We start from the raw sequence: 23,023 nt of genomic DNA, 5'->3' as shown, positions 1-23,023 counted from the left end.
GATTAGAGGCGCCTACATGGAGATGAGGAAGGAGTGCTCTTAGGGTGTGTCTCTCCGCACGCAATGCTAGGTGGCGCCACACTCGTCAATGTGGGGGTGGCAAGATGCATACGGCTTGCTGCTCACGTGTCCATTAGCGTCGATCTCGGTCAGGGCAGGGATTGGCAGAGGCAGAGAGGATGCGTGATGCAAATTGGGCAATTGGCCACGCTAAAGGGGGAGAAAAAGGGAGAAAATGCATTTTTTAAAAATAAATAAATACCGTGTCCACTCGGTTAGACACTTTTACCTCGTTGGTCCACCTTGTAGATGTAAAGTCAGAGACGATCGCTTATCTATTGCTGCTGTTTGAGTTGGTCATCTTGTAGACCTTCATCAGTGGGGGTGCTGTTGGCTGGATATTTTTGGTTTGTGGACTATTCTCAGTCCAGCAGTGACAGTGAGGTGTTTAAAAACTCCATCACCATTGCTGTCTTATCCACTCATACCAGCACAACACACACTAACACACCACCATTATGTCATTGTCACTGCAGTGCTGAGAATGACCCACCTCCCAAATAATACCTGCTCTGTAGTGGTTCTATGGGGCTCCTGACCATTGAAGAACAGCATGAAAGGGGGCTAACAAAGCATGCAGAGAAACAGATAGACTACAGTCAGTGATTGTAGAACTCCAAAGTGCTTCTATATGGTAAGTGGAGCTGGTTTTAATGTTATGGCTGATCAGTGTACGTGACAAACTTTTTGATTTGATCTGAACATGAAAACTCCACACAGAAAGGACCCTGTCCGCCCGACCATGGTGTCGAACCCAGTGACAGCGCTAAAAATAGCTTTGGGAATAAAACAAAAAGACACCTCTTCAAAATCTCTGGCATTATACAACCTTTTCCACGATATGCGAACAGCCAAATACGCCACTTCCCTCCTTACATCTAATTTAGGTCATTTTTGTTGTCTAGCTGCAGCCCTGGAGCGATCGAGCTCGGTTCCAGCCAGTATCTGGAATCCATTTTTAGCTCCCGTCTGTATACAATACGCATGGAGTGGGACAGAAATATCTCTTCAAAAGCTGCAAAGCTAAAAGCGTGCAGCTGTTCCTCACAGCGCTCAGTGTAAACATGGAGCCGTTTCAGCGGCCGACGGAGAAGGGGACGGTCGGCCGGCGGCCATCTTGGGCAGGTACTTCACTGGCGCTCTTCTGTTTATGTCCTCAGGACTGGTGTGAGAGACTCCATTCCCAGCTCTATTTTTAGCTCCTGCAGCTCCGTGTGTGTGCGCGTGAGTGTGTGTGTTAGATTTAAAAACAGACAGATGACCAGGCTGGGTGAGAGAGGAGAGAGGTACGGGTCGAGAGAGAGAGAGAGGGATGCTGTACTTTTTGGAGGTGCTCGGCTTCATCTGTTTATTGGAACTGTCAGGATGTGAAATGGTCTTGTCTCCTCTCGCATAAACCTTCTTTACTCTGCCAGGAGAGAAAGGCAGAGTTCAGAACGGATTGAAGCAGCGGACGAGGACAAAACGGGGAGGGGAATGAAGAGGGGGGGGGTCTAAAGAGATAGATGCGGAGAGTGTATAGCAAATAAGGACAAAAGAGGAACTGGAGGAGGGATGGTGGCGAACAAGGGAAGTGAGTGAAAGCAGAAAAAGCAGCTGAGATCGCATTGTGATACTGAGAATCAGTGCTGACTAAGCAGGACGGAAAACCACTACTGTCTGTCATTTCTAACTTTGCTGTAGTTTTATTGAGTTATCTGAGTGATCCATGCAACATGGAACAGTGGATTACTTGCACTTACTGGGTATTGAGTGGCTGTAAAGCATTAAATACATACACTGATCAACCATAACATTAAAACCACCTCCTTGTTTCTACACTCACTGTCCATTTTATCAGCTCCACTTACCATATAGGAGCACTTTGTAGTTCTACAATTACTGACTGTAGTCCATCTGTTTCTCTCTGCATGCTTTGTTAGCCCCCTTTCATGCTGTTCTTCTTCACAGAGCAGGTATTATTTAGGTGGTGGGTCATTCTCAGCACTGCAGTGACACTGACATGGTGGTGGTGTGTTAGTGTGTTGTGCTAGTATGAGTGGATCAGACACAGCAGCGCTGCTGCAGTTTTTAAACACCTCACTGTCACTGCTGGACTGAGACTAGTCCACCAACCAAAAAAATATCCAGCCAACAGCGCCCCGTGGGTAGCGTCCTGTGACCACTGATGAAGGTCTAGAAGATGACCAACTCAAACAGCAGCGATAGATGAGCGATCGTCTCTGACTTTACATCTACAAGGTGGACCAACTAGGTAGGGGTGTCTAATTCCATCTGGGAATCGAACCCAGGACCTTCTTGCTGTGAGGCAAGCCACAGTGCCACCCATCCATAATGGTACAAGGAATGATAACTGGCATTCCATTGGACCCCTGGTCTACGAACGTCTCTGACAGGTGGATGCCAAGTGTGCCTCCTTTCTGAAGTTACACCCGTTCATGTCCTGCATTCATTCTAGTGGGTTTGGCCTATTCCAACAGGACAATGAGCCGCCACACACGTCTAGAGATGCCAACTGAATTTGGGGGTTTGCCATTCCCACCCATTAAGTCACCAGATCTCAACGCTATCGAACACATCTGGGATGCCATGCAACACGCTGTGAATTTGCAGCTGTGCTACTGACTGGCCGGGCTTCTACATATAGACATTTGGCTAAGTCTAAAGGAGGGTGGGGGTTGGGAATGCCTCTTTCCAGGGTGCGGTACTGCATTGCGCCCAGTGATTCCAGGAAAGCCAGGTTAATAATAATCATGTGACAAAACATGATCTATACCTCTTAGACCCCTTAGCTCAACTCCTACAGAGTGGAAGAGAAGGCTGTCATAGCAGCAAATTGGTCTCCATCCTGACATTTATACCTTTGATTTTGGCATGGGCTATCCATCAGGTTCATATTTAGGTGTCCACATACTTTTGGTCTGTACATTATGGTTACTATACATCAGAATATGCTGTTTGTTTGGAAGAACGTAATTGTTGGTGGAGCTCGGGTGGCGCACCTGTCTGTTACGCTAACTACTACTGGTGAGATCCGGATTTGAATCTCAGCAGTGCTGTCAGCCGACCGGGCGCCCACACAGACGTGAACGGCTTCATCTGATCGGTGGATGGCCAAAGCCATGTGATGGATTGGCACCCTATCATAGCAGGGTATTCCTGTCTTGCGTCCAGTGTTTCCTGGTTACACTGGCTGTAGCTTCATGCTAAGAGAAGCAGGTATTATGTGCCTATTGTCAACCCCTCTGTTTAAAGTGTGTGTGTGTTGGGGGGGGGGGGGGGTAGACTTTAAGCTTCTCTACAACACTGTGGACATCAGTTCTGTTTATTGTAGTTCCACATTACACACACACACACACACACACACACCACATGGTTACAGGTAGCAAATACCTAAAGCTTCAGATCATAGGCAAATACTGTTTCTAAGAGACTTAATACCCAACATGACTGTGTGTGTGTGTGAGAACAGTGGTTTATTGCAGTGGAAACATAACACACACACACAGTCTTGATGTAAGAGGTATATGGCTCCTGATTAAGGCTAGACTGTCGTGAATGTGAAACACGTCTATCTTTAGGGCTGGGATCTCAAATAGGGTACGGTTCAGAGATTAAGGGCAGGTCAAAGGTCAAGGTGTTCAAAATGCAAGTATGATATTAAACCTCTGTTGTTGGAAAAGTACACCTGAACTAAAAAAAAAAACATGATATCCCTGGACAGACTGTCACACGTCCGTAGTCTTTAAGATCTTGGACTTTTATATGTCTACGTAAAACCAAGTAACCTTGCTCTCAAGTGAGGGGCCTAAGAAAAAAAAAAAAAAAAAATGATAATGATGATGTCATTATGTTAGGAATAAAATAGCTAAAGAAAAATATTATACAGAAGCTCCTCTTCTGTGTTCAGTTCCAAAAATTCCATCATAAGCAATGGTCAGGACCAGTGGCGATTTCTCTAAGACTGCAAGGGAAGCTCAGCTTCCCCTAAAATGTCAAAAATTAAATGGTCAAATATGTACAGTTGTGTTAACATTTCATTGACTACAAATGCGTTAGAGCACGTTCCTCTCGAAGACGAGTTCGTTCAGAATCGGCTACTTATCACAAATCGACTGACTCGAACTTCTCATACATTCCCGTAGCGTCAATGCATTTACCCGCAGAAGCTGAGCGTCTCTTCACTTCTATGGGGCTGCATGGAACGTTTTTTTTCATTGCTTCGAAACTCGCCGGTCATTGGATAAATGCCACGATTTTGTCCCGCCCCCGGACGCTGAGCGTCTCTGGGGGTGAATGGAGCTGTGGGCGGGTCTGGACGCTGAGCTTCTGCAAGATGATTGGAGGATCAGTCGAAAGGCTGAATCCCGTTTTGATTGACGGCTATTTTGAGATCTACACCGTCACTTAATCACTGGGAGCTTTAGTTTATTAAAGCATGACAAATTGGTAACCAGTCAACAGTGTTGTTACTATTCATTCATTCTTCACATGTAATCAACAACAAGCTTTAGAGTTTTTTTAAGTCTTTTTTAAAGTCTTAGTGCTAATTCTGGCACAGCAGCCTCAAGTCTGTAGCAATATCAAGCTTGCTCGACTGTGGACAGTGTCCTCTACATTCCAGCAACTTCCAGTGACTAAGAATTTTTGCTGGATGACGTCTGATCATTGAAACAAATGAATCATTATTTAGTATTTGAATGTGTAGTTTTTGTCCTGAACATGAACATGGCAAAAGACAACTGCTCCATATATTTTTTTTTTAATCGGTGTAGTCCAACTAGCCATATTTATATGGGCACAGAGAAGTCAGGAGCTCTAGTCAGTCAGAATCACTTCCAAAAAAATAGGAGGCCATGTCATAGAACTACAGTAGATCAAATTATTATTATTATTATTATTATTATTGCATGTATATTTTTGACCCAGCATATTATATATTAGTCAGGTGACAAGTGATTCGAATGACCGTAAGTGTGTGGACACTTGACCTTAACCGTGTTGGAAACTTGATATAAAAACCAGGGGTTTGTTTATTGTTTGTTTATTAGGATTTTAACGTCATGTTTTACACTTTGGCTACATTCATGACAGGACAGGTAGTTATTCATTACACAAGATTCATCAGTTCACAAGGTTATATCAGACACAGTCATGGACAATTTAGTATCTCCAATTCACCTCACTTGCATGTCTTTGGACTGTAGGAGGAAACCGGAGCACCCGGAGGAAACCCACTCGAACATGGGGAGAACATGCAAACTCCACACAGAAAGGACCCGGACCGCCCCACCTGGGGATCGAACCCCCCCACCTGGGGATCGAACCCGGGACCTTCTTGCTGTGAGGCGACAGTGCTACCCACTGTCCCACTTTGGTGCCACCGTGCCACCAAAAACCAGGGGTAGTAATATGAAGTTGCCCTCATTAAGGTGATAACAGCCTCCCTCTTCTGGGAAGGTCTTTCACAAACTTGTATCTTATGTCTGTTGGAATTTGTGCCCATTTGGTCTAAAGAACAGAGGTCAGGCAGGCACTTATGTTGAGCGAAAAGGCTTGCCTTATTATTAAGGCCCTACCTAATTCACAGCTATGAAAATCACACCACGGACCGTAAAATGAGCCGTTTCGTGTGTAATATGCAATTTGCTTTTAAAGTTTGAGTTTAGCGATTTAATATTTTTATTCGCATAGCGTTCAAGTGTCTCACGTTTACTGGACTATGAGGCGGTCCTTGCAATCCTACGGCAATTCAGTTAGCAATCGGTTTGTCAAAATATCCAAGATGCCGTAGTCTAAAGCAGCTAAAAACACGACTTGGGTAACTGAGTTTGGAAAAAAATGTACTTATTATAATGTTATTTAATGTCTGCCATAAAATGCGGCACTTTTCTTTACAAATCCATTAAATCTGTGATTTTTGGAAAATGAGATGATGAAATTAAGCACGTTTTTCTGTTAATTTAGTAGGGCCCTAATTATAATGAATGTTTGGGGTTTTTTCGGGTTGAGTTTAGGGCTGTACTAGGTAGGCGCTGGAGTTAGTTCACACCTAACTTGTTACCCAGGGTCATTGTAGTCATGAAAGATCCTTCCACAGACTGTTAGCAAAAAGCTAAATGGTATCTTTTTTCCCTATAATTCATTTTTTAAATATTTATAAGCAATGTGTTGGGCTAAAACACCTAAACTTGTATTATTTAACTATAATTAGGTGGAGCATTCACATACTTTTGGTCATATTGTGTATATAAAAGTTTAATTTCCACTGTATTAGAGATGCATGAGTACCGATACTGGTATCGGGTATTTGCCCGATACCGCGCTCATTAACTTGTACTCGTACTCGCAAACGAGGCTCCGATACTAAACATCCGATACCGTGTGCCTAGTGCACGTTGCTGCGTTATGCCTGGTTCACACTACACGATTTTTGCCCTGATTTTCGCTCGGCACTTGGTCGGCGCTAGATTTGCCGGCTCGGGAGCAACTCGGCGTTCGCTCGGCGATCAAAACTCGGCTCTCGATCGCTAAGTGTGAACTATCCAACAACTCGATCCGACCGGCTCGCTGAGTGCTCGGCGACCGGATCGAGTTTTCTAGCATGTCAGATATCTGATCCAATAGGTATTGGTATCGGTATCGGCAAGTACAAAAATACATGTACTTGTACTCGGTTGGGAAAAAATGGTATTGATGCATCCCTACACTGTATGTGAAACCTGTCAACAATAATCCAACGAGCATAATCCAGTCACCTGACCCCCCACAAGATTTCCTCAGATCCTGATTGAGCAGATGAAGGTTATGTGTTTATGGCTCCGTGGTGGTGAGATCACATCCTCGGATCGGCAGAATAGAACAGGGTTATAAAGGAAAAAAAAAATCCCCGTCCAGTCTTTTGTGATTAGACTTTGTGATAAAAACTGTTTGTTGTGTGTGAGATCAGCAGGCTAGCAAAAGCAGACTCCTCCACCCACACTGTGTCTATAGGGCCTTTAAGGGAGCTGTGAGAGGACAAAGCTCTCCGTTGTGTCCTCACATGGTAGCCAAAAGCCACCGCTAACCAAACTCTAACCTTTACTTTTTTTTTTACAAACCACATGCAAATCTGGCTGCGGAGCTAAAGCTAAGGCCTTCTTCTGTTACCCAGTGCGACAAACGCGTGTTATTGATGGTCTCTGCCCTCTGCTGGTGAGCAGTGGTATAAATCAAATTGAACCGATTGCTAATAGAGAAGCACATCAGAAGTGTTGAAGTTTTGCGTGATTTCAAACAGCATTAATCCATCAGTGTGAAAGACATAGCCCCCCCAGACATAGCTAATCATGTCTGTATAGACGCCATGTCTGTGTTCACTCCTCTGAGTAGCCTTTTCATTAGATTTTGGAACAAGCCTGCAGGGTTTGCTTCTATTTAGCCATAAAAGCTTTAGTCAGGTTTAGAAATGTTATTAAAAATAGCAAAACTGGATACAGACAGCTGACAAAGAAGTCATTGTTCGATGCCTTTAATGCTGTTGATTTAAAATGTTGATTAAGTTCATTTCCAACAACTGACACTTGATTCCAGTTGAGATCGCAGCTGCTGAATTCTACAGTGTCAGAATGTCGATTTGAAACCAACTCTGAATACTGTATTTGGAGTTTCTAATCTACTTCTTCACACATTTATATAATTTTGATACATTTAAATTTTAAAAAGTATTATATATAATACTTTATTATAATATAAACTGTAAATAATTGCAATAAGATGAACTCTGCACATGTGGATCTGTGCAGGCCTGCAGGGTTTACTTCACACACACATTTTCCTATAGGGCAATTCAGTGTCTCCAATTAACCTGACTGCATGTTTTTGGACTGTGGGAGGAAACCGGACGACAGAAACACACAAAAAGGACCCGGACCTCCCAGCCTGGGGATCGAACCCAGGACCTTTTTGCTGTGAGGTGACAGTGCTACCCACTGAACCACCGTGCCACCCCATGTTCTTACTGTTTCCCTAAATATTAAAGATGAATAAATTAATGTACACAATTACATAGACTCAAGGTATTAGAAACAGCTGAAAATATTCCTCAAATAAAAACCTGATCAAGATTCTACTTCATTAGAGTATTTGGTTGAATCCCAAGGCAGGAATACACTGGACAAGGCACCAGTCCATCGCAAGGCTTCGATCAACCCCCAACTTTTCCCCCAGGCATAGCCAATCATGTCTGTGTAGACACCTGGCCCGCCGAATCGATAAAGCTCCTGATAAACTGTATTTTTACTGTTGTTTTTAAAGACAGTTTTGAACTTGGTGGAGTTTTAGCTGAAGAAGATTCTTACACGTCAGATGTTTCAGCACCTGCTGTTTTTTTGTTCCTCATGTGTGGTCAATGTTGCTTACTTGACACTAATAGTAGCAGTGTTGGTCCATGAAGGTTTGATGGCGGTAAGGATGAGTTCATACACTTCTTGGCAATGGACGTGACTAAAATAGCCGACACCACTAATCCACGGGTGTGTTAATACTTCAGAATGCAAATTTTATATATATGAGTTACAGTGTGACTAAGCCGGGTGTGTTGCAGTCAGTGTGCTTCGAGTCTCGGTCTGATGCAGGCAGGTGTTTTGGGTGGGTTCACCATGGCAACACTTGTAAGGAATGTCTGAAAGCATCCGGCATGTCTTCGGCACACGTACACACACATGTACACATATGCAGTCCGAGTCCTCAAGACATCCTCACTGCCATAGCAACATAGCAAGGCTGTGTGTGTGTGTGTGTGTGTGTGTGTGTGTGTATTCCACACGCAATACATCAATTTGCAAAAATTTTGTTTTTTGTTTTTACAGTGAAATAGTTTGATGGAGTAAGTATTAAACTTATAGTGCATGTTACACATTCATTCAGCTGTATGAAGAGAAAATAAATATTTATTATGGTGCACATGTAAATAGGGCTAGTTTGCACCATGTATAAAGTACTGTATATGGAGGAGTGGTCTCTTGCTGAGGGTGGGAAGAAAACAAAACTATTACCTTTTGCTGACAGGACTTTTTACCTCTGTTATCAAAGAAGCACAAAAAATAGGTCTGCTACTGGAACATGTGACATTGTGCACAGTGAGTGAAAGAAAGATCTCCTGCTTTTGTATATGTATGTATATAGTATATGTTAAAAAGAAGTCAACAGGTGGCGCAGCGGTAAAAAGACGCGCTGCAACCAGAGCTGGATTCTGAGTACATCGTATCGAATCCAGCTCTGCTTTACTGGTTCGAAGCTGAGTGGCTGTATGAGCAACGATTGGCCGGTTGCTCAGTTGGTGGGTGGGACAAAGAACCGGATGTGGGTCTCTCTCTCTCAGAATGCGATTACGACCTCTGCCGGCTGATTAGAGGCGCTTGCACAGAGATGAGGAAGAGTGCCCTTAGGGTGTGTCTCTCCGCATGCAACGCTAGGTGGCGCCACACTCAAAAATGTGTGGGTGGCAAAAATGCATCCGGCTGCTGCTTATGTTTTCGGAGGGGATATGGGTTAGCTTCGATCTCCTCGGTCAGGGCAGTGTTCGGCATAGACAGAGAGGAAGCACGATGCAAACTGAACAGTTGGATGCGCTAAAGGGGGAGAAAAAGGGAAAAAAATAAAAATAAAAAAAATAAAATAAAAAGAAGTCAACAACTGATCCCAGGTTCCGAACAAGCTGGGATATACGGAACAAATGACAAACAAAGGCATTCTTTTGAAGTTTGAATAAAAGTGATTAAAATAGAAAATTTAAAACAAATAAGTAAATAAACAGACTTATCACTGTGTTTAAAGCAAAAATGAACCAATTCCGCTCTTAGTTGTGCACCCATGTTAGAATCTTCTTAAAAACATTTTTTTTTCCTCTAACTTTTTATTGTTGACTATGCAAATGTCACCAAGTTTTCCTTTTCATTAAAAAACCCTTCTCCAAACATTGACATAAACATCTAAATAGAAATCAGTATAATTAAATTAAATAAATAATTTAAATAGTCTAAGTAATCCAATCCTTTATAAACTAAAGAATAAGAGGTTGCCAGATCTTATAAAACACATCTACGTAGCCCTTAGGACTTAATGTAATTTTAATATGGTTAATTCTTCTCAGGTTATCAGGTCAAAACAGTAAGTACAATGCAGACAGAAAGAAACATTTATCATATATGACAGTAGTTATGAATTAAAATCATCAAGCCTTGAGAACAACGTTTTAAACAGTTAATACTTTACTTTAATACTTTAATAAAAGCACATATTGCTGATGGATTTAACTGAATGTTCAGTAGTATTATAGTAGTATTTCAGTAGATTCATTTTTCCTCTTTAGTTTGTAATGAATTCATTAATTCATTTGTTTTTATTTATTTTTCAGCTTCCTGGACAGAATCGATTCAGTACGACAGAATGACTACACACCAACAGACCAGGTGAGGGGGCTGTCATGTCTAACACTCATTCATTCATTCATTCATTTTTATTAATCACTTTATCCTAATCAAGGTCTGGATGAAACACATCAGGGAAACATTCATCTCAGGCCACCAGTTCACCAAATTGCACCATCTACTGGCATGCTGTTTAAAAAATAAACAAGAACATACACATGAAACTGCAGCTGTGATTCTGGATTAAGTTACTCTGTTTTTTATTTAAAGTACAAATCCATATTCCCTAGTTTTTTATTATTAATAGAGTTTTTTAATAAGAGAGACAACAATCAACAAAATTATTGCAAAATATTGTTTAAATCACCTAATTGATTCTGCATATAGTAGAACGAGGTTACCCGGCATCTAATGACTTATTAGCTATAATGATTTAATTCACTACATTTACTTGTTCTGACAACTGTGTCTTGAATTAAAATTACTTTATTATTATGAATGACTTTATTATTATGAATGTATCAATACATTTATCTATCTTTCTATCTGTATTTGACCATTTTGACTTATTATTATATTAATAATTTAATATATATAATATATAATAATATTAATATAATGTTATAGAATGTTATTTTAATAAATAATAATAAATATAATATAATAATAATAAATAATATAATAATAAATAATAATACATCTTTTATTTATGATTTTTAATTCAGATTCTAATTACATTTACACCAGACTGGCTTTTTAAATGGATAAAGTAAAGGCACATGATCTACACAACTGACATGAAATAAAAAATGCGCTAACACAAAGATAAGAGGCTACTCTTATGACTGAATGACTTTGAGAGCAGACATTAAAGACTGGCTAGCATATTAGACTGCTGTGAGTCCTTCACTCACACCTAGGGGCAGTTTAAAGTAGCTAATTTACCTTTTGCATTTGTGGGAGAAACCCAGTACCCAACCCAGTACCCAAAGAAAAGTCCAAGATCTGTGTGCTTTAAGTACTAGGCTCAACATTAGCACTGATATTGGTTACATTTCAGGCAGATGCTGCCTGTCGCTTTCATACTTCTGGCTCTGAGAGTTTAGCTTTAGAACACTTGTAGTAAATGCACTGTAGTAAACCTGACTAATTTATTCTCACTATTTACCTACATTTTTAAATATTGGCAAATGTAACACTGGTAATTAAAAAGTGCATTTTGTTTATTTTGCATTTGATATCATTGTACAAGCTGGCGTACCAGTAATTGATGCAAAAACTGATGAATTGTACTCTTTATTTCTAATTCCTTCTTTTCATAGGATTTGCTTAGGTGCCGAGTTTTGACTTCAGGGATTTTCGAAACAAGATTTCAAGTAGACAAAGTCAACTTTCAGTAAGTCACTGTGTAATGTGTAAATTACATCAGGACATGTTTTTATATTAAGAATAAATCATTAAATATTACTTCATGAACTTCATTAAAAAATATACTGTATTTGTTACCCATTTTGACCGCATGGTGGCAGCAGTTGACCAATAAATATACCAATAAACTACACGTCTAAAAAACTGTAGGAACTAGGTTAGGAATCATTTTTGCTCATGTACCCTTGAAAAAAAACAAGATATACTAATAATTTATAATAATTAATAAATTAATTATTACTATATTCATTAATACATGTTACATACAGGTCACACATTGTATAACTAGCAGTGGAATGCTTTTTTTATAACTGCCCGGTCACATTAGTACTAAAGAACATAAGAAAACTATACACAATATAAATAATTATTTTTAAATATAGAAAAATTTAAGTCGAGATTAAAACAGAAGAAAAAATAGTCCTAATGTGCTAATAAAATACAGTTGATGGAGTTTATAACAAAAACACCTGTGTATAGGAGTCGCCACAGCAGATCTGGTTCGATTACCAGACTTGGCATGGTTTTTACGCCAGATGCCCTTCCTGACACAACCCTCCTATTTGTTTCTGGGTTTGAGACCAGCATTGAGAAGTTGACATTCCAATGGCTAGGCTGTCCACGTTCCACCAACTTAAGCCAGTCATGTTCATGCAGACGCCAGACTGGCCAGTAGCACCACTGAGATTCGAACCATGGATCCTCAGAGCTCAGCAGTAGTGGGCTAGTGTACTTAACCACTGTGTAGCATTGTCGCCTCACAGCAAGAAGGTCCTGGGTTCAATCCCCAGGTGGGGCGGTCTGGGTCCTTTCTGTGTGGAGTTTGCATGTTCTCCCTGTGTCTGCGTGGGTTTCCTCCGGGAGCTCCGGTTTCCTCCCACAGTCCAAAAACATGCAAGTGAGGTGAATTGGAGATACAAAATTGTTCATGACTGTGTTTGACATTAAAACATGACGTTAAAATCCTAGTAAACAAAACAAACAAACTTTACCACTGTGCAAAAGAGTCTAATTTGGAGGGTAAAATCTAGCAAATGTACAGTTGGATGTGTCCCAAATTACATACAACTGTATTTAAAAAATAGTTTAAATTATTACTGACAGTGTAGTTATTTGTTTCTTAAAACTGTGTGGTACAAGGTTAGCAGATTGGGCAGCAGCCCCAAATGACAACTAATTTAGCTAATAAACATAATTATTTACAGTTAAAAACAGGTGGGATATTAGGATTGCGGTCTTAATTTACATGGTATATGGGTCATTCTAAAAAATTTTCTCTCTCAATAGAACAATCAGTGGTTCAAATTAATATATTCCTTTAGTGTAATATATCCACTAGTTGCAAAGCTTAAACATAATTATTTTTTATTTTATTTAAAAGGGTAAGTAGATGTAGACTACTAGGTAACTTAGTTGACAGGTAACATAGTTGACAATTTCCCTATTTTGACCCATAACTTCAGTGGTAGACCTTGCCTGGCTGACCACATGTCATTTCTTGAACAGAGTAATGTCTAATTTGAACATACATTTGAATTAAAATTATTAAACAAATTGTAACCATAACAATGTATGTAACATAGTTGACGGTCAATTAATATACTCATTGACAATGTTCTATTATAGATAAAATATTTAAAAAAATAAGAGTACATTCACCACAGTGTGTTCAATATACCCTCCACAGAGAAAAATGATATCATGTAATGCTGGTCACATAGTTTTAGAACAAACCATTTTTGAGTTGCTGAGTGGAGTTCTGTTAGTAACATAGTTGACAGAACTTTTGCGGACAATAATAAATAAATATATTTAAATTATTTAAAAGAGATATTTAAAATATAAAATATTATTTTTATTTAGTATTTAAACTATTGAAATAAATTTAAAAAAAAGATGTTGATGCCCTTAATAATTTTATTCATTATTTTGAAACCAAGGCACCCTCAACTTAAAAAACAGACACAGCAAAAACTGTTCATTTAGGAACATCATGACAAATTTCAAGCTAAATGAAGCATAGGATGCACATAATGTTTTTGTGATATTACAACATGTTTTCCATTAATAGGTAAAATATGAAATTTTTAAAGAAAATTGTTAGAATAAATATAATTATTATCACTGGACATGGAATGTACCCCAAATTATAGAATGACTCATTTCTCTTTCTCTGCTTTTTCAATAGTTTCAGGAACTTATATCATCTATATATTAGGAATGTGAGAGGATTAAACTAGAAATTAATTATTAGGAAGTCTGTTATGGCTTTTTAAATAACGTTAGCTTTTGTGTATTAGCTTGTTTTAGCAAGAGCTAAACGACTGCAGTCATTTCCCGCCATGATGTCAAACGTTTTACCCCTTTTGGCCACACGAGGGCAGACTTTCCTAAAAATATTAGAATCAATCCTCATAAATCAGCTGAATTCGCTTAATTTCGAGTTGTTTTTCGTTTCTCACACAGTAAATGGTTTTAAGAATGAAGAAAGATTTATTTTCATTATGGAGAAGGAAATGTTTAACCTGTTTAACCTGTCCCTGTGTCTTTCTCTTAGCATGTTTGATGTGGGTGGTCAGAGAGACGAGAGAAGGAAATGGATCCAGTGCTTTAATGGTGAGTTTGGTCATTATTATGGAATTATTATTTATTTTTTATGTATTTTTTTAGTTCTAATTACATGCAAATTGGCAGGAGACTTATTTTTCAAGGATAGAAAACACACCAATTCTATACAAACACATGATCTGTACCAGCGCTTCCCAACATTTTTTGCACCACGGACCGGTTTCATATAAGATATAATTTCACCGACCGGTGGGGGCGGGAGGATTTAAAATAGAAGAACTATAGGATAGAAAATCGGTGGGAACCCTGAGCTTTTTTCACTGCAACGAGATGCTGCTCCCACCTAGTGATGATTAGAGACACTAACACCCCAAGAGTATTGGAAATGTAATTGCTCGTAGCGATTTCTAATTATTTATTCTTTCTGTGCGGCCTGGTCATAAATGACCCACGGATCGGTACCGGTTTGCGGCCTGGTAGTTGAGGACCACTGATCTATACAATTTATATATACAGTGTATCACAAAAGTGAGTACACCCCTCACATTTCTGCAAATATTTCATTATATCTTTTCATGGGACAACACTATAGACATGAAACTTGGATATAACTTAGAGTAGTCAGTGTACAACTTGTATAGCAGTGTAGATTTACTGTCTTCTGAAAATAACTCAACACACAGCCATTAATGTCTAAATGGCTGGCAACATAAGTGAGTACACCCCACAGTGAACATGTCCAAATTGTGCCCAAATGTGTCGTTGTCCCTCCCTGGTGTCATGTGTCAAGGTCCCAGGTGTAAATGGGGAGCAGGGCTGTTAAATTTGGTGTTTTGGGTACAATTCTCTCATACTGGCCACTGGATATTCAACATGGCACCTCATGGCAAAGAACTCTCTGAGGATGTGAGAAATAGAATTGTTGCTCTCCACAAAGATGGCCTGGGCTATAAGAAGATTGCTAACACCCTGAAACTGAGCTACAGCATGGTGGCCAAGGTCATACAGCGGTTTTCCAGGACAGGTTCCACTCGGAACAGGCTTCGCCAGGGTCGACCAAAGAAGTTGAGTCCACGTGTTCGGCGTCATATCCAGAGGTTGGCTTTAAAAAATAGACACATGAGTGCTGCCAGCATTGCTGCAGAGGTTGAAGATGTGGGAGGTCAGCCTGTCAGTGCTCAGACCATACGCCGCACACTGCATCAACTCGGTCTGCATGGTCGTCATCCCAGAAGGAAGCTGACGCACAAGAAAGCCCGCAAACAGTTTGCTGAAGACAAGCAGTCCAAGAACATGGATTACTGGAATGCCCTGTGGTCTGACGAGACCAAGATAAACTTGTTTGGCTCAGATGGTGTCCAGCATGTGTGGCGGCGCCCTGGTGAGAAGTACCAAGACAACTGTATCTTGCCTACAGTCAAGCATGGTGGTGGTAGCATCATGGTCTTGGGCTGCATGAGTGTTGCTGGCACTGGGGAGCTGCAGTTCATTGAGGGAAACATGAATTTTAACATGTACTGTGACATTCTGAAACAGAGCATGATCCCCTCCCTTCGAAAACTGGGCCTCATGGCAGTTTTCCAACAGGATAACGACCCCAAACACAACCTCCAAGATGACAACTGCCTTGCTGAGGAAGCTGAAGGTAAAGGTGATGGACTAAACCCAATTGAGCACCTGTGGCGCATCCTCAAGTGGAAGGTGGAGGAGTTCAAGGTGTCTAACATCCACCAGCTCCGTGATGTCATCATGGAGGAGTGGAAGAGGATTCTAGTAGCAACCTGTGCAGCTCTGGTGAATTCCATGCCCAGGAGGGTTAAGGCAGTGCTGGATAATAATGGTGGTCACACAAAATATTGACACTTTGGGCACAATTTGGACATGTTCACTGTGGGGTGTACTCACTTATGTTGCCAGCTATTTAGACATTAATGGCTGTGTGTTGAGTTATTTTCAGAAGACAGTAAATCTACACTGCTATACAAGTTGTACACTGACTACTCTAAGTTATATCCAAGTTTTAGTTCTATAGTGTTGTCCCATGAAAAGATATAATAAAATATTTGCAGAAATGTGAGGGGTGTACTCACTTTTGTGATACACTGTATATAAGCAAAGATAAGAGCCTTGACTTGAGGCTTGAGGATGACTTTTAGAGCAGACATTAAAGACTGGCTAGCATATTTACATTTACATTTTTGGCATTTAGCAGATGCTCTTATCCAGAGCGACTTACAGAAGAGCTTCCACAGTAAATATTTCCCTACTCAAGTTTAAGTAGACAACAGTACAAGAATACAAATCTGCTGAACCAGCGTTTTTTTAAATATGCAAGAAATAAATAAGAGCATTAGTAACTACATGTCAGCTTAAGTGCTTAGTAAAGACAGCAAGAGACTAACAAGGGAAGCTCGTTCCACCACTTGGTTGCCAGTGCAGAGAAAAGCCTTGATGCTTGTCTTCCTTGAGTTCTGGGTGAAGGATCAAGTCAAGCGAGACCAGTGGTTCGGAGATTGCGTGGTACAGAGCGGGGTTTTATTAGACCTCTAAGGTAACTTAGGGGTGGCCCATTTTTGGCTGTGTAGGCGAGCATTAGTGTTTTAAACTGAATGCGTGCAGCTACAGGAAGCCAGTGTGCCACCCAAACACTTAAGGCAAGACAAGTTTATAAACTGGGTCCATCACTCACACCTAGGGCAGTTTAAAGTATTTAATTCACTGTTTGCATATGTGGGAGATCTTTCCTCTGGGTTCTTGGCTCTCAAAACCATCCCAGTGAGTGAGAGAATAGCAGAGTGAATGATGTCCAGCAATTGATAGGCGACCTGTCCAGGATTATTATAATTATTATTATTATTTAATCACTAGCATTATACTTCCACTGTTATATTTGGTTCAGGCTAGTAAAACATCCAAACCCCATGAAGGTAATCGGGTGTTGGTGTGTTGTTGCAGATGTGACAGCTATAATCTTCGTGGCAGCCAGCAGCAGCTACAACATGGTGATCCGAGAGGATAATAGTACTAACCGCCTGCGCGAGTCTCTAGATCTGTTCCGCAGTATCTGGAATAACAGGTACCAGTCTACTTTTCTAACTTTTTCTCTGTTCCTGTCTTTCTGGCTGTGTCCACACACTCGTCCAATCTGAGGCTGCTTCTTATCAAGTGTTCAGTTGCCACACAGAGCCACGCTTTGCTCCATGTGACTCCCCCCACTTGAGCAGGCACCCGGACCAGTCCCAGCGATCACATATCACATAGCAGCAGCAGCTGGAAGAGACCCCAATTGACCTGAATTTCCAGTCTTTCCTTGCCATTGTCGCCTTCGGCTTGCTCAACAGGAGGTTTTTGGTCTGTTGGTCCTGGATTCTGTAAAGTTGCTTTGAGACGATGTCCATTGTAAAATGCGCTATATAAACTAATTTGACTTGACTTGAATTTTTAAGGACATGGAGTTCTAATGCTATAATGGCACTACACCAATGGCACTAGACCAATAAAGAGCTATTTAAATGTTTTAGTGTCAGCCGCTGGTAAAGCAGCAGAACAGAATGTTGTTTTATAACAAGTGCAAGTGTGACAGTCAGGTGACTTCATGTGCAAGAGCAGAGAAGAGGATCCTTCAACCAAATGCACCACTTAACAATTGTTGCTCTGTAAGTCTGTATTTCTGACCCCCCGTGTTCTTCCTACAGGTTTTTACGGACGATCTCGGTGATCCTCTTCCTTAACAAACAGGACATGCTGGCAGAGAAGATTCTGGCTGGGAAATCCAAACTTGAAGATTACTTCCCTGAGTATACTCGCTACACCGTCCCACCTGATGGTAAGAACAAATCAACACTTCCTACATCAGTACATAATATTAAAATGAACAGGCATGCAATAACATACTCATCTTATTTCTAGTGACCCCTGATGCCGGGGAAGACCCGAAAGTGACCAGAGCCAAGTTCTTCATCCGGGATGAATTTTTGGTATGAATAAGACACAATTATTTCCAAAAATGTGCAGTATTAATACACCAAAGTCACTCATTAACTACCTGGTAAAGGGAGACCAGGCCCCCACTTGTCCCCTCTGTGGAGCAGCATGCCAAAAGATGAATAACAAAAAAACGCCATATAATATATGAAAAAATCAATTAAACGCTACACCCTTACAGTTACTTAAACACCCTAATCTATTTAAAGTCTTTTCGTTAATTCCTATAAGCATATCGACCCCCACTTTGACTTTTTAAAGATGGAACCTTTTATTCAGCCATGATAATAGCCATAGCAGCTGACATGGTGTGAAGAATCGAACAAAGGGCGATCAGGTGACTACCCGGCAGGCTGGGCGCCTACATGAACAACGATTGGCTGTCGTTCATACAGGGTGCTAGCCGGACGGGGATTCCTCATAACTGATGCAATTAAGACCTCTGCTGGCTGAATGATGGCGCCTGCACAGAGACGAGGAATAATGCGTTGATCAGGGTGTGGCTCTCCGTACACAAAGCTGATCCGTATATGAACTCGCCTCGTGCAGGTAAAAAGATGCAGTTGGCTGAGGCTGCTTCTTCGTCAGAGGGGGCGTGCCTCAGTCTCGGCTCTCCTCAACCAGGGTAGAGATCAACATCAGTCGAGAGGAAGCATAATGCAATTGCGCAATTAGGTACGCTAAAAGTCAGGAGAAAAAGGGGAGAAAATGCACAAACAAAAAATAATAAGAATCAAACAAACAAACCCTCATGAAGGTAACAATGGTCCAAAAACGTCCTACCTAAACCAGTAAGATACAAACAATTGTACTTTGTGATCAATCAACTATATTAAATACATGCACAGCCACTGCACAGAAGCACAACCTTGGCACGACTGCATCGTAATTTAGAGCTGAACATTATATTGCAGAATCTCAGGGTACAACACACAATCTAGTGGATGAATGAATGGACAGGACAGTGACTCAAAACACAAGTGAATCTAATACAAAATGATTTTTGTTTATGGTCGTGGTGGGTCCGGTTTCCCTAGAATCTTTAGGCACGATGCATTAGCACACCCCAGACAGGACACATATCCATTGCAGGGCCTTAGCCAACCCTCCAAGCCACAAAAAAAATAGCCGACAGGGCCAACAGCACCTCTGGGGGATTCGAACCCTGGATTCCAGTGGTAGTGGGCTAGTGTAATTTACCGCTGCCTTATTTAAACACCTCACAAAAAGATCTTCAAAAAGTTTCTGCACTTTTATGTTTTGGTTGGAAACGGCGATGTTGGGAGGAGTAGTAATTGGTCGTGTCTGAGAGACTAAGAGAGAGCTTATAATCCAGATTTAGCGGCATCTGATTTCCACCTTTTTGGACGCTCAAAGAAGCTTTAAGGGGAAGAAGATTTTCATGTGATGATGATGTGAAAGCGGCAGTACATAATTTTTTTTTTACGATGCTGTGAAAAACTTCTTGAAGAACCCATGTATAATCATTGTGAAGACATAAAAATGAAAACGACGAAAATAATTTAGGCGTTTGTCTAAGGGCGTGTTTAGTCTAGTGTGCTAGTTTACCACCACTGAGATTTAGGTTAGAATCTCAGAGGTGCTATCAACTGGCCGGGCGTGTACACAGACATGGTTGGGTTTGTCTGAGGAAGGGGGTGTAGGTGACCCTGTGATCCATTGAGTTTTCCTGCTTTGCGTCAAGTGTTTCCCTGTGAAACCAGACCGCCGTGACCCTAATCCTGACCAGGATAAAGCGGTTGATGAAAATTAAATAAAAAATTTAATTTAATCTGGGTGCATACATGTGAACGTAGCTTAGCACGTTTATTCACTTGACTAAATTTAGATCTTTTGTGTGTGTGCAGAGGATCAGCACAGCGAGTGGTTCGGACAAACACTACTGCTACCCGCACTTCACCTGCGCCGTGGACACGGAGAACATCCGGCGCGTCTTCAACGACTGTCGCGACATCATCCAGAGGATGCACCTCCGCCAGTACGAGCTCTTGTGATCGGCTGCTTCGATCGGTCGCCTCTCCAATCAGATCACTTCTTTTCCACTCCCAGATCGCAGCAGGACTATGTGAACTACTGACAAGTGACAATGTTGTCATGTGATTATTTTGTTCTTCTCTTTTCATGCTTCTTTCCCTCCATTTCATGTCTTTATTTATAGCCCGAGTCGATTTCGAAGACGAGATATGCGAGTGAGAGACGCGAGTGTGTGAGTGTGAGAGAGATAGAGAGCGATTTCTCGTTCCATTCTTTTTGATTTCGAATTTCTGCTAGCTGTGGTTGGACGTGGACCAGCCAGTCTAATGGAAATCTGTGGTAACTTCAGGCTGGGGAGCCTGAGCTTCGACCTTTGCGTTCTCGGGAAGGTCTTTTAGGAGTACTTGACATAGGGGTGGATAATGCACTTTTGCATCAGGTTCCTAAAATAAAGGCCAGGAAGCGTAATTCATTATGTAGCACCGCCATATTTATTGTCACTTTTCTCTTAGTATGTTTTTTTATATTGTGTTTGCCTTTCTTTAATCCGTTTTTTTCAGTCGAGAGTGCAGGGTTGCAGGGTTCGGAACCGTTTAATGAGCACAGGTTTAGACGTAGAAGTGGTGGATTGTGGGACTTGAAGTCCTTGCACCTCTTGGCCGATGGGCAGTCGCCACTTTCTGCCTGTGAACGAGTGGCCAATCGATAACCGATACCTCTCAGCTTAGAGGGGGTCTCGATGGGCGATAGTATATAAATATATATAAATATATACATAATATATTTTCGGGAGGGTGGGGCGGGCGGGGAGGGTATTTTATTATGCTAAGGAACGTGCAAGGTTGCTTTATCTTGTACATGCCTGCAAAATGTAATGTTATTTTGTACAATTTACTGAAAAACTGAGAAAAAAATCAAACAAACCTAAAAAAAAAAAAAAAAAAAAAAAAAACCTTTGACTTGTAGAAGCTCCTTGTGCCTTTGATTACGGCTGTACCTGTAAATGGGGATTTAGATATTAAGTACATTTCTGACGGCGCTGTACAGCTTGATGTCAAATCTTAACTGCATCACAGCCTGCTGATGGGGAATCTGTCTCTGTAGAAATGCATTTTCTGGTTTATAAAGATTAATGGGTATATGGTCTTTAGTAGAAAATGAAAATTAGACAAAAAAAAAAAGATCTTGTATACAATATGCAAAATTAACCACTTAACGATTTCGAAGTTACAGATGAAATACATCTTTTGTTTCCTTCATTGAGTTTTATTTCTATTTCTAGGACTCTTACAGCTTTAAAAAAACATTGGGAGATCCTTTGAACGTAAACTTGCAGCCTGCTGATGTTTCAAGTAGGGCACATCTTTTTAGACATGAACTGTGTGCGCGTGCGTGAGTGTGTGTGTGTGCGCGCGTGTGTGTGTGGCGTGTACACAGGGTTACAGCGCTCAGTGTGTGTATGCATTCGTGTGCCTGCATGCACGTGTATACCCACACTAAACCCCCCACCCCACGTTGTGTTGAACCCGACAGTTGTACATCAGCATTTTTATATTTATATATGTACATATACATTTATAAGGTTACAACAGAAGCTATATTGTATAAATCTATATGTACAATTATACATAGAAATGTGTGTGCCTATGCGTATACATATTTATGAATGTCTAGTGAGGTTGTATGCATAGCCATGCATCTTAGGAGGTTTGACCGTCCCGCGATCTTTTCGGCAACATGCAGGCACTGATTAGCCAGACCCCCTCACCCCTTCACCCCCTTTCCTCCTCCTCCTCTAACAGCTCACTGAGCGTCGCACAGCCCAGTCGGTCGATATCTTGCGGTCGAATGTGAAATGTAGCGCTGCCTGGCCGTGCTGTCTGTCCATGGGGAGTTATGTAACACGTTTTCTTTATTTGTTACACCTAATATTGAAAGATCCAGATCCTACGAATTTACCATCCTAATTCTGGGTCTGCGGTTTCGGAGAGGTGCGTTCCACACATATCGCAATAATGGCTTTGTTGGGCTGCCTCAATACTCTGCACCTTTGTATTGATTCATTTTCGGTTGATGTTTCACTGATGGCACATTCTACATTCATAACAACAAGCTATTTAAACAGCTATAATTAATACTATTATTATTTTTAACAATTAATTAGACGTTTTCTACCAGGTTTCAGGAGTGTAGTGAATGGACCTGTTTGGCTTAACGGTTTTGTAATAATAGAGAGATGAAAGCGTGTATTAATATTAAGCGATATTTCATTATTGTTATGCTATTTTGTGGGACACCTGCTGTGGTCCGGAGAAATCCAGGGCTTTGCCCTGTTCTTTAACAGAACCCACTGTTAGATGTCTTGGCTTCTGCAAGACTTTATTCCGTTCCTTAAAAATAGTGGCTTTGGGTTTACAGATTCCTGCAGAAATGCATTCCAAACTCCTCCCAAAGCTTACTTCACTTACCTTTTAGTTAGAACTAGTTTTAATGTTTGATGTTTACCGTTTAGCAACGTGATATTTCACTAAACAGGCATAAAGGATGGGAAACCAATAGGAATGCAGGTTTCTTTTTTT

General features: G+C 40.9%; 1 protein-coding gene across 1 annotated transcript in view; it reads left to right on the top strand.

Annotated features, from left to right (window-relative positions):
* gnal (guanine nucleotide binding protein (G protein), alpha activating activity polypeptide, olfactory type) overlaps positions 1-21,239 on the top strand; it is a 93,947-nt gene extending 72,708 nt beyond the window's left edge. Inside the window, exons 6-12 of the mRNA XM_062985774.1 lie at positions 10,457-10,511; positions 11,792-11,865; positions 14,455-14,513; positions 17,421-17,541; positions 18,161-18,291; positions 18,375-18,442; positions 20,318-21,239. Of these exons, the coding sequence (XP_062841844.1) occupies positions 10,457-10,511; positions 11,792-11,865; positions 14,455-14,513; positions 17,421-17,541; positions 18,161-18,291; positions 18,375-18,442; positions 20,318-20,464 (655 nt within the window). The 3' untranslated portion in view covers positions 20,465-21,239. The remainder of the gene's footprint in view (positions 1-10,456; positions 10,512-11,791; positions 11,866-14,454; positions 14,514-17,420; positions 17,542-18,160; positions 18,292-18,374; positions 18,443-20,317) is intronic.
* The last annotated feature ends 1,784 nt before the right edge of the window (positions 21,240-23,023 follow it).

The sequence above is a fragment of the Trichomycterus rosablanca genome, chromosome 23 (assembly GCF_030014385.1).
Source record: "Trichomycterus rosablanca isolate fTriRos1 chromosome 23, fTriRos1.hap1, whole genome shotgun sequence".
NCBI classification, from domain to species: Eukaryota; Metazoa; Chordata; class Actinopteri; order Siluriformes; family Trichomycteridae; genus Trichomycterus; species Trichomycterus rosablanca.
The sequence above is the reverse complement of the archived record's forward strand: the minus strand, read 5'-3'. Positions and strand labels throughout refer to the sequence as shown.